Source organism: Amia ocellicauda, chromosome 13 (genome assembly GCF_036373705.1).
Source record: "Amia ocellicauda isolate fAmiCal2 chromosome 13, fAmiCal2.hap1, whole genome shotgun sequence".
Classification (NCBI taxonomy): Eukaryota; Metazoa; Chordata; class Actinopteri; order Amiiformes; family Amiidae; genus Amia; species Amia ocellicauda.
Genome location: NC_089862.1, coordinates 23,180,257 through 23,198,165, shown reverse-complemented (window position 1 = coordinate 23,198,165; position 17,909 = coordinate 23,180,257). Strand labels below are relative to the sequence as shown.

The following is a 17,909-nucleotide window of genomic DNA, read 5'->3' as shown; positions in this document are numbered from 1 at the left end:
CAGCTTGAATCAGTCGGCCCATTCTCCTCTGACCTCTAGCATCAACAAGGCATTTTCGCCCACAGGACTGCCGCATACTGGATGTTTTTCCCTTTTCACACCATTCTTTGTAAACCCTAGAAATGGTTGTGCGTGAAAATCCCAGTAACTGAGCAGATTGTGAAATACTCAGACCGGCCCGTCTGGCACCAACAACCATGCCACGCTCAAAATTGCTAAAATCACCTTTCTTTCCCATTCAGACATTGAGTTTGGAGTTCAGGAGATTGTCTTGACCAGGACCACACCCCTAAATGCATTGAAGCAACTGCCATGTGATTGGTTGGTTAGATAATTGCATTAATGAGAAATTGAACAGGTGTTCCTAATAATCCTTTAGGTGAGTGTATTTTAACAATTGTAAGTCACCTTGGCTAAGGGTGTCTGCTAAGAAATTGAGTAATAATAATAATAATAATAATAGATAACTCTGATTCTGCTTATTTTAGGTGCATTTCATAAGCTTGTCTAGGATTCCACACTTTTGACCTAGGCCATACAATTTAATGTCTGGTCCAAGGATTTGCTTTGAATCAGCCGGAGTCGGGATCATTTGAAATATCTCTAAACGAGCTGAATGTAACCAGTGTCTGTGAGCATTCTTCTCCGTCTCATGGCTGTCAAGCAGTGTTCCTTGGTTATTTCGGTGTATTAAGTGAATTAATGTATTGATTAGAAACACATATGGACCATATGGAGTCAATAATGTAATGCTTTATCTATGGGTCACTGTATTTTGCAGTCCTTATTAGCCCCCGACCCCATAGGGTGCATTATCAACGCTGTGCTGGTGAAAACTCACCTGATTTGATTTTGTCAAATAAATGAAAACATAAATAACCAACCATGGACAATGTTCAATTTTAACTAAGTACCAAATATTCCTATGGCTGTGTTAATAATTTAGCAAAGGCAAATAAAGCAGTAAGGCAATGCATTCAATTGGCAAAAATACCAATTACATTAATTTTGGAATTACACTTTCATTAAATGAACGCTGTTCTGATTAAACAGGCAAGTTATTTTTAAATATCATATTACTTCCAATGTCTATTTGCACAGAGACCAGAATATCAGATGGGAATCTGAATCAACACTTTAAGGGCTGAAAAGTCTAAATTTAAAAGGTGTTTTTAATTTCTTTTAAGAATCACGAAACCCCAGTTAGTATCAAATGTAGTAGTAATATTAACTTTACTAATTTTGCAATCTGATTAATACATGGTTATTTAAATTATGAATAATTAAACTATAAAAAATGGAATCATGCCAAAATCTAAAATCTAAAATGTGTATTCTACTTGTTGACACCAGTAATACCAACTATATTTTTTAAATTTACAGCTCTCTAGAAAGCTCAACTTAAAGTGCTGGGTTCCTTTTGCCATATTCCACTGTACCTTTTGCACAGTAGAGGCTGTTACTAATTACTTTTACCAATATTTCATCCTAAGCATTTTGTCCTGTATCATAGGAATCAATAACATAAGAACAGTGAAACGAGCACTCAATCTACTCATTTCACAAATGAATCTGACAATTGTACGATAATTGAAAAGGGTCAATAGGAAAGAAAAAAAGAAAACAGCATTTTGTTTTTTTATTAAACAACCTTTATCATCAATTTAACATGAACAATCTTTCCTATAGTCTACCAATATAAACATGCATATGTAGTTTCTAAAACAATCTTCTACAATTCCAATACTAAACAGGTTTAACAGACCAGAAGCAGCTGGTCTTCTGAAATCAGTAAGGGTGCTGTATTGAAGAATGTGCGGTCTGAATACCAAACAATAGTCCCAGCCAAGGTAACACCCTTAAAGGCAATGTAAAACGTCACGGTGTTTTAGTCTTATATTTTACATATATTATATATATATAAATTATAAAAAAAACTGCTGTTGTAGAACACCAACATCTGCTCATGGATGTACCCTTTGAATAGAAAAAGGTAGAAGCACTTAGAGATGATACTGAGCCCTATGCACAACACTAATGAAACTAATTTCTTAAATGTCACGGTTTAAAAAAAAAAAAAAAAAAAAAAAAAGTCCTTTAATAGTATAGATCCCCACAATCAAAACATGAATGTTATGTTCATATCTCATTGTTTCAGGTTTCTGCTTGTCACAGATACTCCAGGGGGTTATTATGCAATTTTGCTCTTTGGTCACAAGAAACAATGGCATCTGTGTGCAGCTCAGACTCCAGACAGACTGCAGCTTGTTGCCATCATGCTCTTAGACCAGGCTGGGCGCGTCTCCACACCCCACACATCCCGTCCCGCTGATTCCCTGTATTTTTACATGATGTACACTTTCTCGGCCTGGGAGAAGCTGAACACCTCTTTGGTTCTTGGGCAGATCACTTTGTCATCTTGACGAATGGAGAGCAGAGACTGAGGAATACAACACAAGGAGAAAACAAGAGTTACAGATCAGTTTGGATGCTCAGTACAATTGTGTGGTGTATAGTATATATGTTGTATATGGCCTTATGTCACTACAAGCCCCACTTGAATCTCAAGATAGAAAGAGTTGTTTCAGAGATACGGGGTTAAAATGCTGTGGCTTGACATGACAAGTCGAGTTCAGTCAGTGAGACAGGCATGTCTTCTGTGAAACTTCTCCAGTTGGACATTTGATCTTTTTACTTATCAATCAAACAAAGCAGAGCTCTGGGACTCCAAACAAAACGCATCATAGATAATCTTAATACTAATGAGAAAATTACGTGTGTGTATCTCAACAAATCCTGTTCTGTTTTTTAAAGACCTTCAACTTCAAAAGAAATATAAGGGGGGAAATTCAAGAGTAAATTAATGCATCCTAACTTGACAATGAAATGAATAATGACAATTAATGCACACTTACATTATATCCGTAAACATAGCCATTGGGAAGCATCATGGGGGGGTTGTTTTCATTCATCACCTCCCCAGAGATTTTACACACTAGCCGCGAGTTGGCACAGTGTGCCATAGGCAGTGGCTGGGCTAACTTGTTCAGAGACTTGCTGCAGACTGGGCAGTCTGGGTTTTTTGAAGTACCATCTTCCTTATAGCACTGTCTGTGAACAGATATGCTAAGGAAGAACAATGTTAAGAACAGGATTCAAGGGCCCAAGGTATATTATAGCTACTGTACTTATTACTGAAGTCCCTGACAGAAGTAGTCAACATATTTAATAGGGTTTTGCTAAAAGCAACACTTCTTTAATGGTAGTACTCATTACAGAGATGGCTTCTATCTCTCAGATGGGAAATTGAAAAGGATACGGCGTTTTAATTGCAGAGAGCCCTGCCTGAAGAGTGATAGTGAACACCGAGTTGTTGCCAAGCTGATGTAATCTGTAATTATCATATCTAAATTGTTGAATTAGCATCTTCCAGCGAGCAGGATCCAACAGGTCCTTTGAAAACAGGAAAACATCACAGATTGAAGTTCATATTCCCCACGTTAGGACTGAAGATGGAGTTAAATAGCAAACTCAAATTTAATAAACAAGAACAAAAACACACCAACACTCAAGTTAAGGACTATTTGCCAGTGGTTTATTTTGCAGAATATTAAAATTCACCATACATCTTTGGCTTTAATTACTAATTTTAATGTATTACATTCTATGTAACCCTTTGATGTGAACTGCCCCACTGACACGTCCGGTGTTAACTGGCCCCCAGGCAGTACTGCATCGTAACATTCACTTAGTTTTAATTATCGATAAAAACACTGTTGATCTCCCCCCCATCTGTAATAAGTAAACGTAGGTTTTTCTTCTCATGTCTCTCGCGTTTCATATAGAACATTAGCTGTAGTTACAACTGGCAGCTATTGAATGGATTATCCAGATCAGGCTGGTTTCCATGGGATCGCTGCAAAATCCTGACAGACAGAACATTCACCCAAACAAAATGTACCAAACCCTGGATTGTCTTTAATGCCAAGTCACAGTGGGAGCAAATCAAAAGTAAAGAAGCCTGATCATGTCTTGTGAAGTCCACCCTGTTATGACACAAACCTCTATTAATTTAGTGTCAGCAACTGCAATATAGCCTTGAATGCGGAAAAGTACACTATGAAATGAATGGGTACAAAGATGCAGCTTATGCTTTGAAAATAAAATGTATATAAAAAGATAAATTATGGATTAAAGTGTGATTTTCAGCAACTCTCTCAGGCCCGCCAGTGTGTACGTGCCAAATCATTGATGGAACTGCAAATAAACTGCTAGTGGCTTCATCAGAAACACCCCCACTCCTGAAGCACAGCAGTACGCCTCCTTTGATAAATGATCTATTATGATTCTTTTCAACATCTGTCAACATAGTGTCATTTTCATTTAGCTGGCACCTTCTTCAAATACCTTGGGATCTCAAATGGATCCCTTCATGAATCCTAGGAATGTGCCTAATTCAGTGGCAGAGCAGGTGGCAGATCCACGTCAAATGTAAGCGATTTCATACAAGGCTCCATTTATAGTCTTAATTCAACTTCAAAAATAAGTACACAAAGATTTAATTTATCCATGTAAATTCCTGAATTACCTTATTCTAACTGTCAAATCCCCACACCCGTCTCTTCGAAGTTACCCCAGCACCTAGCAACTATCTGTAGCTCTTACTCCCGATGATGCAGCCAACAGCAGACACAGCTGTTCGGTTATCTTATTCAATAGGCAGGATCATTTTGCCAAATGCTTACCGCTACATGGCAAGTGATTAAGCCTGTTGTGCAACTAACATTCTTTAGAGCAGACATTTCATAGCAAAGCCCAAACAGGTCACTCAAATTTGGCACAAACATTGTCTACACTCTCAGTTATAACCTCTGTTAATATCTGAACGTTTACCAAAATGGTGAACAGTGCATTCAGATTCGGGCACGATGTCATCAATGGAATACAGATAAAGTTAATAATTTTCATAGACAAATCTTCCTTATTCCTGGGCTGAAAGGCACGAGTCAGGAAGAGGTATTGAAGGAGCTACAATACATTAGACCTACAGGAGGGCAACAGATCAGGGTTGATTGCAGTCTATATCAGAGGTTGCAATTTCACATTTGGCGAGCTGTCAATAACATAAATAGCCTTGCAATCAAAAGCGGTGTTAAAAGGAACTACATAAAAGTCATGAATTAATCTAACCTCAGGTTTAGCAGTAACTAAGGCAGAGTGTAGACACAAAAGCAACAAAAAGAAACTTCTGACCCCCCCCCACCCCCCCAACTGGCCCTGTTCAAATAATTTCAGTCCCTGCCAGGGGTGAGGCACAGACACTATCCACAGTGTTACCTTGTAAGGGGAGATGTGCGTGTCCGAGGGAAATGCCAGCATTCCCATCACCTGTCGGACCTCATCCAGCTGCCCCCCCTCTGCCTGGCTGAAGTGTTTCCTTGCATGCCTGGGAAAACAAAAGCTTCCTTTATGCAAGAAGAAAAAAAAAAAAAATTGGTCTGTCCCTGCACAGATTCCTCAACTTGAACTGAGGGGAATTACAGCTCAATAATATCTACAAGATGGCCGCTTAAGCAAATATGCAGATGTATTAGGAATAACACCTTAACCAACAAACTGCTGTTGTTTGGATCCTTATAAAGGCATAGCTTGTTTGTTATTTTGGCTTTTATGACTGTGAAATCAACACCACAGTGGGAGTTTGATGGAAAACAAGTTGGAAAAGTTTGTGATGCTAAAACAATAGGGAATTATGATCACAAACTATATAGATAAAGCAAAAAATAATAATGGATTTTCTAACTTGAGTCGTTTTTATACATTTTGAAATGTTAGCTCAACATTTCGCTCTGGGATCTGAAACAAACTGTGCAGCAATGTAATTTATTTATTGCTTCCTCAGAATTGTCAAGAGAAAGTCTAATGATACAGCCCAAGCCTGTACCTTGTAAACAGCCATTCATCTTAGGATCAAATCAATCCATTTTTATTCCACAGAGCACTTTCTGTGGTGATTACCATCTCGAAACACTTCACAAAGCCACAGCCTAATATGATAGTTAAGTAATCAAATTTTAAGAATTGTTTTTTTCCTCTCTAGAATTTAGAAGCAGCTGAAAACTTCTAAGCAATCAGTAATCATAGACTATTCAGAGGTGGAGTTGGTGAGACAGAATGGAGATATTTAAACCAAAATCAATAAATAAAATTAACCTTCAATTTTTTTTCTGATAATCATTCATCTTTAAATAAACAAATGACGCGTCTCAACATCTTTGAGAAAGACGACTTACTAAAATAAGGTAATCCACCCCCTTGTGAATTCTAACAGTGTTTTCTATGGTACATGAATAACACCAGATAGAATAACAAACAACAACAGTTTTAACCTGTCTCATCTCAAATTCAAGTAGTTCCAACCCAAACTGGTTTAACCTAATTACAAACATGGGAGAAGAAATCTTTCCTCTTTTGTCAAGAGAAAATTGAATGAAAAACATGGCTTTCTTCATCCAGGTGGTGATCAGCAGTGAGATTCAGCAGTTGGTGCTTGACTGACACTTGAGCACTTTAATCCCTGAAGTGCTCTACGTTTTTTGTGCTCTATTTTCCTCCATGCATAGCTGCTCTATGACTGTCACAGGTTCTATTCAGAGTGCTTTTCTTCTTCAAAGCAGCATTATTGCCATGCGAGCAGCACACGCCCAGGACTTGGCGCTTCCCAGCAGGCACCCAGGAAAGCTTTCAAAACTTCTTTAAACACCAGCTGTGGCTCAACAAAATGTCACATCTCCCCCAGTTTCCTACCTTCACAAAACCACTCACTATGTGGCAATAACTTCCTAATGCACGTCTGACCTATTTTCTCTTTTCTTTTTTGGTTGCACACAGCACTGCAAGAGCCTTACGGCTGTCACTTGACATTTGTGTAAAACAATGCAGGAGCTTCAATAGGTATCAAGGGACTGGGACAGTATTTAAGGAAAAGGTTTACAATTCCTCATATTTCATAAAATACATGCTCGGTGCAGGGTTACTCCTCCACTATAATGCAATTATTGCTTCAATCCAATACACTGTCTAGTGAAACAAAATCTTGAATATCTGTGAGATTGTGACTTCGCTCCCTTGAGCAGAAAGCTGTGAATTTGGACCAATACTGCATTTCAACATGAGGCATTCTTTGGAATCACCAGAAACAAAGTAAAAATGAAACCACACAAAAATAAAAATAAAAAGATTTGGTCTTTCTTTCCATCTGCAAACTGCTGTGTTATGAAACATGTACAGTAACATTTAATAAGCAATGGGACAAATCTACATTATAACAGAGAAAGTTGCAAACAGAACATTGAAGTTCTCTCACAGGAGAGTTGCAAGTTATAATTTCCTAAAAATGTAATCTCTAAAAAAGCCAAATTACCACAAAGATGTGGATTTGGGTTTCTTAGTTTGTTTTTAAACTTAGAACAGAGTTTATGTTGTCATAATAAAAAAAATCATGCACCATACCTGACTGCATCCATCCTTTTATTCTGCCGGATGAGCTCAATGAACTCTTGAATTCGGAGGCTGAACTCCAGACAGCTCTGGAAGGAAAACTACATATGCAACCATATACATATGCAAAGTAAGAACATGGAGAGGGAGAGTATTGTCTGCACTGACAGGCTATGAACCTCCTTCTCATTCAGGGGTGGAATCAAATCAAGAACCTACATCTTGCTCTTCTGAGCAGTCTGTCCAATTTTCCACTCTGGTGGTTCCAAGAATGGGGCACATCTTCTACAGAGGTCTCTACATATATGTATATAGATCTTGAGTGGAAATGTATTACAACAAAGATGTGCATTTCTTGAAGATGTAGGACACAAATTGTATATGTAAAATGTTCTCAGGTCTGACCTTTTTTAACCCCTACATTTAGAAGAAACAAATACCCCGAAAAAAGCAATTCTACAAGCTTAATGTTACTTTAGAGTCCACACCTTACTAAGGGGTTAATACCCATACAAGACATACTCTCCATCAAAATACTTTCAGCACCTACTTCTAAAACCACAAGATGTACAGCAATTTTTAAGAATGTAAACCATTCCAAATGTGGCACATTTGTTATCGTTATTTTTTTCTCTACAGAACTGGGGTATTCCATTATCCAAAAGGGTTTCCAACAAAGGTGGATGTGGGTGTGCTCAGCTTACACAAGACGAGCACACTTCCTCCTGAAGAAGCAGCTATCATTACATTAAAAAACAATTAATTCACTGTGCAGGAGCAAAGCTTTAGAAGCACACCCGTTGGTTTTATTTATGGCTCACTACTGTATTAGAAGTAGGCGTGATGTCACAACACATCCTGGTTTCCCACATTTGGCGGAGTATTAAAAGCAAATAGGGTTTTTTCAAAAACAGCTTAAGTCTGCCACTGTTGGAACAGTAATATATTTTTCAATTAAACTCAGAAACTGTAGAATAGATCATAAGCTTGGCTTGTTCTTGCATGCATGCAGATTCAAATTTCAACACAAATGCATCTAAACATTTGTAAACACAGTAAGACTTTTTTCAATCAGCTTGAAAGTCAATTTCATTTCTTTCCCCCCCAAGATAATGTTTTTAAACATAAAAGTAAATCAGTGATGCAAAGTGAGTGCGAGTTTCACAGCCCCTATTTATTGATTTTCAAATTAAATTCTAACTATTCAATAATGAGTAATACCATTTGCATAGTAAATCAAAATGAAAATGGGACCAACACTTTTTATTTTTTCAACCACCCTAACGTACATCACCCCAACTGTAATAAAGCTACACTTATACAACCCTTTTTATCATTACTCAGAACTGTTTAACAGCAAAAAAAACGTTGTCTTCTGATTAAATAAGAAAACAATAAAAATCATCCGTTTCCAAAAGGGGGCCACTGTCAGGCATCATGCACATATCACCAGTGTATTCATGATTTTAAGAGCTTGATGGAGTTTGGGTATCCTTGGTCACTCATTCTAATTTTTAATCTTTACAATAAATACTCCCCCCTAACTACACCCGCTTCTTGTGACTGATTTGGATTAGAAGTTTTTGCATTTACATAGTACAGAAGTTTACATCTCTGCTTTGTAGTAAAGCCAGGGAGATGACATGGGCCCGTGGATCTGAAACAACTGATTGATGAAGAGAATAGAGAAGTGGGGGAGAGATGGTTTATAAAGTGTTTGACAAAAGGTTTTATGTTGGGTGCTGTCAGTTAGGTTGTCTACAGGATCACTTCTTATTTCTTTTAAATAGCATTACTTTGTATAAATGAGAGACTATAAAGCAAGCCTCCTTTCTTATGAACAGATCTATTTTGCTCAGAGGCCATTTACCTTCATTTTGCGGAGTCTTGATTTATTGTCGTGGCACCATGCCAAGCAGGTGGCGGTTTCTTGTCTCTCCAGAGACTCTTCCACCTCCTTCGCAGTGAGGAACATCTCAATGTTTACTAGATCCTGAAACACAGACAGGGAAGGGAATTGTGCATCAGCTCACAAGCCCATATTTCATTACATTACACAGGAAAAGGAGAACGGTAGCTCTTTTCAATAACGCATGACCAATAGCATTGCAAATATAAAACCAGTTTTATGGAGATGTTTAAATGTCTTTTAACGTGTTGCACATAGGCAGAAACTCCATATGCATTTGGCGTCTAGGCTGCCATTCAGGGCAAAAGTTGAGGGAGAAAAAAAATTAAACAGATGAAACCTGAAACCTAGTGACTATCTCTCGCCACACAATCCCTGACAAACTGCATACATTTTAACAAAAGGCCTCTCTGTCAGTTTCATCAAGGCCTCAGCAAACCTCATGGAACAATAGAGTTGATTGAAACCAAAGGGTTAATAACTTTTGAGATGCCAAGGAGGACCCCATCCTGCTGTTCACTTTGACATTTCCTAAATAGCAAGCGAAGAAGAATTAGACAGGTGATTCAGTGTTACGTGTTGATTGTGTTTGAAAGAGAAATGCACGCTGAAACCTAGACTAATACTAACTGAATAGATAAATCGCTGACATAAATATGCATAACAGTACAGACTGACCTCAACACCAGGCTCTGTGACTTACCATTTAAGTGTGCCAGAAAAATGTTACTGCTGAAAAGGAAAAACTCAAGCAACATTTTATGATAAGTCCCTGCATATCTATTGAACTCACAATGCAGTCATTTTTAATTTAAAAGTGTACTGTAAATGCCTGTGTTAATTAACAACCATACACGGATACATTTTGGGATTTAAAAAATGCATTTCCCTCGTCTATGATACACATTGTCTTTTGCTTTATTTATCCCTTACAAGTCATCATGGCAGCAGCCAAATAAATTAGTAATAAGACGATTCCTCAAAATTATAGCCGATTAAATTTGCATTCTACCACTAATTCCCACTCAGTCAGTCTGAAAGGACAGCACAATATACAGCTCTGGAAGAAAATTAAGAGACCACTGCAATTGTTTCTTAAATCAGCATCTCTACATGTATGGCAGCCATTCCATTCTACTGAATGAGGTACTGATTAGGTGATCACCTGAACTAAATCTTATTTAAAGAGGTCCTCTTGCAATAGGACCAGCTGGATGGCAAAAACAGTGCTAGTAGTACCTCAAAAGTAATTGGAATAAAAAAACTTAAAAAATCGGCGGTTTATTAGAACAAGGTCAAGCAGCAGACATTGGGGACAACAAAGCTACAGACCGGCAGAGGGCGAAAACAACTCTCCACTGACCGGGATGACCACCAACTAATTCGAATGTCACTCAACAACCGTAGGATGACATCAAGTGAGCTACAAAAAGAATGGCAAACGGCAGCTGGGGTGAAGTGCACGGTGAGGACGGTTTGAAACAGGCTCCTAGGGGCAGGGCTGAAGGATGCACAAATCAAGCCATGTACAAGGTTGTCCTGGAAGAACTTGCTTCCTTCTGCTCTGACAATGTTCCCCAACTCTGAGGATTTGTTTTTCCAGCAGGACAATGCTCCATGTCTCACAGCCAGGTCAATCAAGGTGTGGATGGAGGGCCACCAGATCAAGACCCTGTCATGGCCAGCCCAATCTCCATACCTGAACCCCACTGAAAACCTCTGGAATGTGATCAAGAGGAAGATGGATGGTCACAAGCCATCAAATAAAGTCCAGCTGCTTGAATTTTTGTGCCAGGAGTGGCATAAAGTCACCCAACATCCATGTGAAAGACTGGTGGAGAGCATGCCAAGACGCATGAAAGCTGTGATTGAAAATCAGGGTTATTCCACAAAATATTGATTTCTGAACTTTTCTGTTTAAAAATGAATATGAACTTATTTTCTTTGCATTATCCGAGGTCTGACAACACTGCATCTTTTTTGTTATTTTGACTAGTTGTCATTTTCTGCAAATAAATGCTCTAAATGACAATATTTGTATTTGGAATTTGGGAAAAATTTTGTCAGTAGTTTATAGAATAAAACAAAAATGTTCATTTTACACAAACACATACCTATAAATAGTAAAACCAGAGAAACTGATCATTTTGCAGTGGTCTAAATTTTTTCCAGAGCTGTATATAGAGCAGCATTTTAGTATTCTAATTTGACCTCATCTCCATCTATTTATATGCAATGAAGAAGCAACAGCACATTTATTCAGAAGATCTGAAGGGACCAACAGCAGCTACAATCCTAAACTCCAGAATTCAAACAGAAGCGGATGCCCAGCCTCTGGCATGAATATTCGGAAGCTGACACTAGTGTATTAAGAAGTGGGATGAAATTCTTTTGTACAGAAACCAAAAGAGCAAATATTTAAACTCACAGAAATACACAGAGGGGGGAAAAGTGTTGAAGCAAATATTAAAATTCCACCACCTGAAGGCATGTCACTCTCAGTTTACGACTTGTCCCATTATCCACTCTTTGCAACCCCTGAGGAAACGTTTTACCCTACTTTCTTCCACATTAATCTGCTAGATGTACTTTAAATTGATTTGGTTATCACAAAGTCTTTCCACTTTGTTAACAAAAAGACATGCCTGGGCACGACAGCCCTGAAATCTCAAATCGCCAAAAAGAACAGCGTAGAAAACAACCCCAAAAAAACAAAAAGCACTAGCTTACCGATTTTCATAAATCTATTCATACAAGTAAACTGCAGGAAGTAGAACATAGCAAAGTACTGTAATAAACCAAAGAACTGCTGTAGAGGAGACAGGGTTCCAGGTTATAACAGTGTTATCAAGTGTACTAATTGTAAAAAGGAGAAAGTTATTCAATTGAAAGGCTGTGTGTCACCTTGTCCCAGCCATTGAGCTCTAATTGTTTATTTGCAGTTATTATCCACACTTACCCCCTGCTAAACAAGGTAATTATTTTTGAGGGGATGCGATTCTAATGGCATTTTATGAAAATAAATCTAAAATGTACCACACAATTACAACAACAGAAGGCTTTCAAATGTGCAGCAGCAAGTCACCATTAAAATAATGAATTGAAAACAAGAACAGTATATTAAGAACATACTGGCTGCTCAGAAGGAATGCAAGTCTAATCAACAATTTTGCATAAAAAAAAATATATATATATATATGTAATGTCTCCACAAATATTCACACGTGTTTAAAGAAGTGGAACGAAAAAATGATTTTGCAAATTCAGTATCAGCATTTTTCTTTTTTAGCATAAACTAAAATGTAAAGAATGACTACAAGTACGATTACATAAACATTTACATTTATTTACACCCTGACATAGTATTATGCATATCCTTATTTGACTTATGAAAGAGTTTCCTGTTGCCTTTTAAAAGTTCAGCCTCCTCTGTGGAGGGATTCCGGACTTTTCTACCTTTCTTTATGCCATCCAGCTAGTATTAATAATAAGTAATACATTTCTTCACAGACACCCTTATGCCTTATTTATTGGACTGAGATCCGGACATTGCAACTGCCTACGTAAAACACAGATTTTATGCTCCCTTAACCAAAACAGACTCATGCTTCACTGAGGGAATGACATGGTCTTCGACATAAGTTTGAACCTTTTTTCTTATGCAAAACATACCACCAGTGTGCATTTCCAAAAAGCTAATTTTTGTTTAATCGGACCAAATACCAAACACTTCCTTGCTGGGTAGCCTCAAGTTTTAAAGTTCTAGCTGATGGACACTGAAACAAGGATGTTCATTTAATTTTTGTATTGTAATACTACCCATAACCTTTGCAGAGATCTGCAGACAGATCCCCAACTCTGCTGACAAGGATAAATGGTACTGACTGGAACACTGTGTGCCCCATGCATTCATACCAAACGCCATCCCTGATTACCAGAACAGGGTGGATTTACATTTAGATTAAAAATAATTAGAGGCTATGAATAAATCTAATCATTGTGTAACTAGAAATACATATAGCTGTTTTTGACAGATATAATACATCCGAGATAAAATGTCCGTTAAAGGTATCCACTATTACATATACAATTGAAGCAGATATCAAATATTTGCATAATCCAATGATTTATGTAAAGTCTTCCTTTCCTAATGGGAGTAAGTGTATATGATTTCTCCCATTAATGATTCAAGACCACTGAAGCTATGATGTAACAGAAATGAGACTGGACTTAAAGAAAATGCACATTCATACCATTAATTTAAAATCATTATTTAATATCAGAATCTGGTCCTGAGGATTGTGGGAAATGACATAGTAGGTGTTGATCTGCTGGTGCACATCACTATAAAAGGGAGTCACTTTTCACATATGGCAGAGAAATTACTCATTTGAAAATGTCACCTTCCCAAAAAAAATACAAGCATAATCAGAAAGGATTGTTATTCTCCTCCTGCCCCCAACAGACTCCATAATTACCATGCAATATAGAAAACACTGAAGGAGACTTTGATTTGGCCTCCTTCATAATCTTCCTGACTTTCTAATTGTGTCCTGCTGGTACCGTCCGCTCAATGACAGAGTAAAGACTGGGGACAGATAACAGCTGATGTGCTGTGGTGAGTCTACTCTGCCACATTGCAATTTGACTGAAGTTCGCATAAAAATGTTTTCCTTCAGTGTGTTTGATGCAGTTTATGCACATTGAATTCTTCTTGGACATGCCCATGGATAGGTTTCCCTCTATAATGTGATTATAAGGTTGGAATATGAACGCTGAACAATTACCATTAACACTGAAGATTGTCCTTCTGCATGTGCAACATTTTTCCTATCACTGCTCTTTCTGAATTACAGGTACCAAGAAGGAGCAGTGATAGGAAAAATGTTGCACATGCAGAAGGACAATCTTCAGTGTTAATGGTAATTGTTCAGCGTTCATATTCCAACCTTATAATCACATTATAGAGGGAAACCTATCCATGGGCATGTCCAAGAAGAATTCAATGTGCATAAACTGCATCAAACACACTGAAGGAAAACATTTTTATGCGAACTTCAGTCAAATTGCAATTATGTCATCAATAGAGCAAGAGCAGCTCCTGTAAAGAGCAGTCAAGCTTAGCAAATTTCCAAAGGGCTGGCAAGGATTTTAAAAGAGCAGCTCTTGCTTGAAGGTTATCTGTATTCATTTTAGAGGAAAACAAAAACCCCTTGGGATTTAGACACCATTAAGGCTGTTTTGCTTATGCAGCACTCACTAACAAGTGTAACTGATAAGGTTTTTTAAAAATAATCTACCATGCAGCAGTCTGAAAACATTGTGGAGATAATTAATAAGCTTCGGCGGTGTCCTCTAACATTTTGTGTCATTGGTCATCAAGTTAAAGAGTTTTCAGAATAGGGACGGAGGTGAAAAGTAGCTTGAGGGCCCTACTAATGTATGTTTCAACTGTGGCTAATCTTCTCCTCTGGAGTTTCTTATTCTTAATTACTAACAGCCAGTTCCTTTACCAAGTGTGGTGAATTATAAGAACATTAGTCTCCAATGGACTATAATGTAGGATAATAGGCCTTACAAAAAAATTCAGAAGATAACAGAAAAAATAACAAAAACGGACCACCAGGCACTGCTGATGACAGCTTTCTGATGCCTCTTAACACCTCTGTAAGTAACCACGGTCTAAAAAGAGTAATGTAGACATTCTTTAGCACTGTTAATATAGAACTGAGGACTGTAGAGTAAGTAGACTGGAGCAGATCTTAGCAGAGATATTGGACGACTAGCAGGAGGTTTTCAGGTCTGGTTCTGCAGAGGTGACCACCTTGGCAGAGATTATGCCAGATGAACTGCTACCTACTACCCACTTAATAAGCAGGCTAGAAAAAAGCACTGGGAAGCTTGCCCAGAAGTTTTGCAGGGCTCAGACTGAAAAAGAGCATAATCATTCATGTTTTGGGAACTCGGGAGAACCCACAGCTCAAGTTATTATAAAGATGACCTTATGTTATCCTAATGTATACAATAATGTAAGAATCTACACTGTTGCTCAATACAGGATACATCCAATACACTGTTTGCTCACATCTGCTGCTCTGAAGTATTGAAGATTCTATATCATTTACAGATTTATTAAGATTTTCACAGCTTGGTAACCATTTCCAAGGAACAGTGTTGATCTGCCCATTTCTAAAGTGTGAACTGGAAAATTGTGGCACACATGTAAATTACAGATTCCAAAGAGCGATCAGAAACATTTTATTAGAGCCCTTCACAGATGTTAGAGGGGAAAAAAAACATTTCAAAGTCACAAATCTGAAAGTCCTGCTGAATAAACAGTGTTTGAATGAATGAAAAAGAGTAATATATTCATTCAAAACAGGTCTCTGGCAACAAGGCACAGACTAGACGAGCAGAATTCATTATTGTGTGACCAAATGTCAGGAGACAAGTCCTGGAAGATGTAATACTTGTGTGTTTAGATTTGTTTTTAATCATGGTTTGGTTGCTAATTGTGCATTGAAAACAGTTTTGTGATGCGATAGACTTACAAAAGAAGTTTAAGATGATAACCTCCAAATTAATCTTGACATTTGTGCCTTATCGGAATATGGAGAAGATGCCATTTTTATTCGGTTCTGACCTCGCTTATAAATTCTGCTATTTTGCAGAATAAATATGGTGTTTTTTTAACCAGTCTTTCTAAATTGTTCAACAGATGCATACTCATTTCAGACTTCAGCAAATCCTAACACTATGGCAATAAAAAGGTTTAGGATAGTAATACATGTTTTTTATGCACACACTATAAAAAGTAGAAGGTCTGAGGGCAAAGGAAGTAAACCAAAGTTTGAGTTCAAAGGTTGAAAAGATTTCCTTTTCGGTGGTTGTTAATTACATTTTTTCTGGAGGAAAACCCTTGTTTATTTCCTCAAGCATAAGGAGGAAAATGCATTTGTAGATCGAGAAAATGTATGATGATGTATGCCGTTGTCAGATGGTTGTTAGATGCTAAAGCAAAATATGTAGCTTTTAAATTGTCTGAATCACTCTGCACTAGCCTTTCATGCTGCTCAATCAGTTTTTCATTTCATACCTCTTATTTATAGGTTATGCCTTTTCTCTTTATAATATGTACTTTTAGAATTTTTCACATGAATGCACCTCTCGATACCATTATTAGACAACAGCACAAAAACAAAAGGTGGCTCTGAGAACGCATCAACATTGTTCACTGAAAAGCAGTCTGACAGTGTAAACAATTTATAAGATCCGATCACCTTGCGTCCTACACATTCTTTGACTCATCACCACCAAGTCAGGTTTCCTGAGATAATTAAGACATCATCATTACTCAGGTTGACTCGAGGTATAGTTTAATTGTCTGATTTTCTAATCGCAAAAGACCAGTTTAACAAGCATTTGCTAAAATGAAAATTGGCCTACATTTGATTTTGAATGATTACAAAAATACAGAGGGGCAAATTCCTAGAAAGGTGTCTGTCTCAATTCTCCATTGTATATCAGTTCCTTAAATCTTAGGAAAACAACACCCCCCACACACCAAATATAGATGTTCCACATTTAACATCAGTCATAGCTTCTTAATTTCACAGGATTTACTAGTAAAAGGGTCTAGCTGATGTTACACAATTAGAAAGGTCACTCTCTGAAGGCCCATATGTAATTCAAGCCTTTAAGAAGTGGGTTATATCATCAGTCATTTCCTGCCATTTCTGGACTGACTTTTGAATGATTCTGCTGAGATTGTTATTTGTCACATGGACAAACTGACTTCCACAAAATACAACGTGAAAAAGCTTAACATGCAACTGACAGTGCGAAAGTGCACTGGTGAGGCAAAATTGGCCACCCACAATGCTCTGACACCCAGCCAATCTCTGTGGTCCACTGAACCATGGGAAACACACGCACTTCCCAATCAGTTCACAAGAAGCTATATTCTGCTTTCATTATTCCGTGTGATGCAGATAAATTATCATAAAAATAATGTTGCAAAAAAGATTTTTCAAAAACTTCTACCTTGTTTTACACTACAAACTTGAATAAACACTAAATTATTTCAACTGACAAGAAATCCAGTCTGACATGTGCACAGCCTCAAAATTACAATATGTGCTGGGTGACATACCTACCCTGAATACGTAAATAAACACAAATCTGAAACGTCATGCTACATTAGTGGATGCTCAGATTAAGTTTCTCTCAACTATCACTGACCATTTGCTACTTTTAGAAGTTGAGCAAGTACACTAAAGTATATTATCCTATTGCATCCTTCATATAAGTGAAGACCAGAGTCTTTATGGTGTTGTCTGTTTTTAGATCTTTCCTCATGCTTCATAATAACAGTAGTTTAGTAATACCACTGATAAGTACACCAATTAAAAGTGTTCATAAGAGTTCCAAAACATAAAAAGCAGCATAAATCTTTTAAGTGTGAGTCATGCTAGGTTTGCCACATTTACAATGCCTTTAG

The 17,909-nt window shown here is 37.5% G+C and overlaps 1 protein-coding gene across 2 annotated transcripts in view; it reads right to left on the bottom strand.

The window, feature by feature from the left end:
• Window positions 1–1,624: 1,624 nt before the first annotated feature.
• maea (macrophage erythroblast attacher, E3 ubiquitin ligase) overlaps window positions 1,625–17,909 on the bottom strand; it is a 35,213-nt gene continuing 18,928 nt past the window's right edge. Inside the window, exons 4-9 of one of the 2 annotated variants that reach the window (XM_066720205.1) lie at window positions 9,371–9,493; window positions 7,513–7,601; window positions 5,338–5,446; window positions 3,320–3,453; window positions 2,916–3,111; window positions 1,625–2,440 (exon numbers count right to left, since the gene is read on the bottom strand). In XM_066720205.1, the coding sequence (XP_066576302.1) occupies window positions 2,345–2,440; window positions 2,916–3,111; window positions 3,320–3,453; window positions 5,338–5,446; window positions 7,513–7,601; window positions 9,371–9,493 (747 nt within the window). In that variant the 3' untranslated portion in view covers window positions 1,625–2,344. The remainder of the gene's footprint in view (window positions 2,441–2,915; window positions 3,112–3,319; window positions 3,454–5,337; window positions 5,447–7,512; window positions 7,602–9,370; window positions 9,494–17,909) is intronic. The other variant, XM_066720206.1, reaches the window with a different exon arrangement.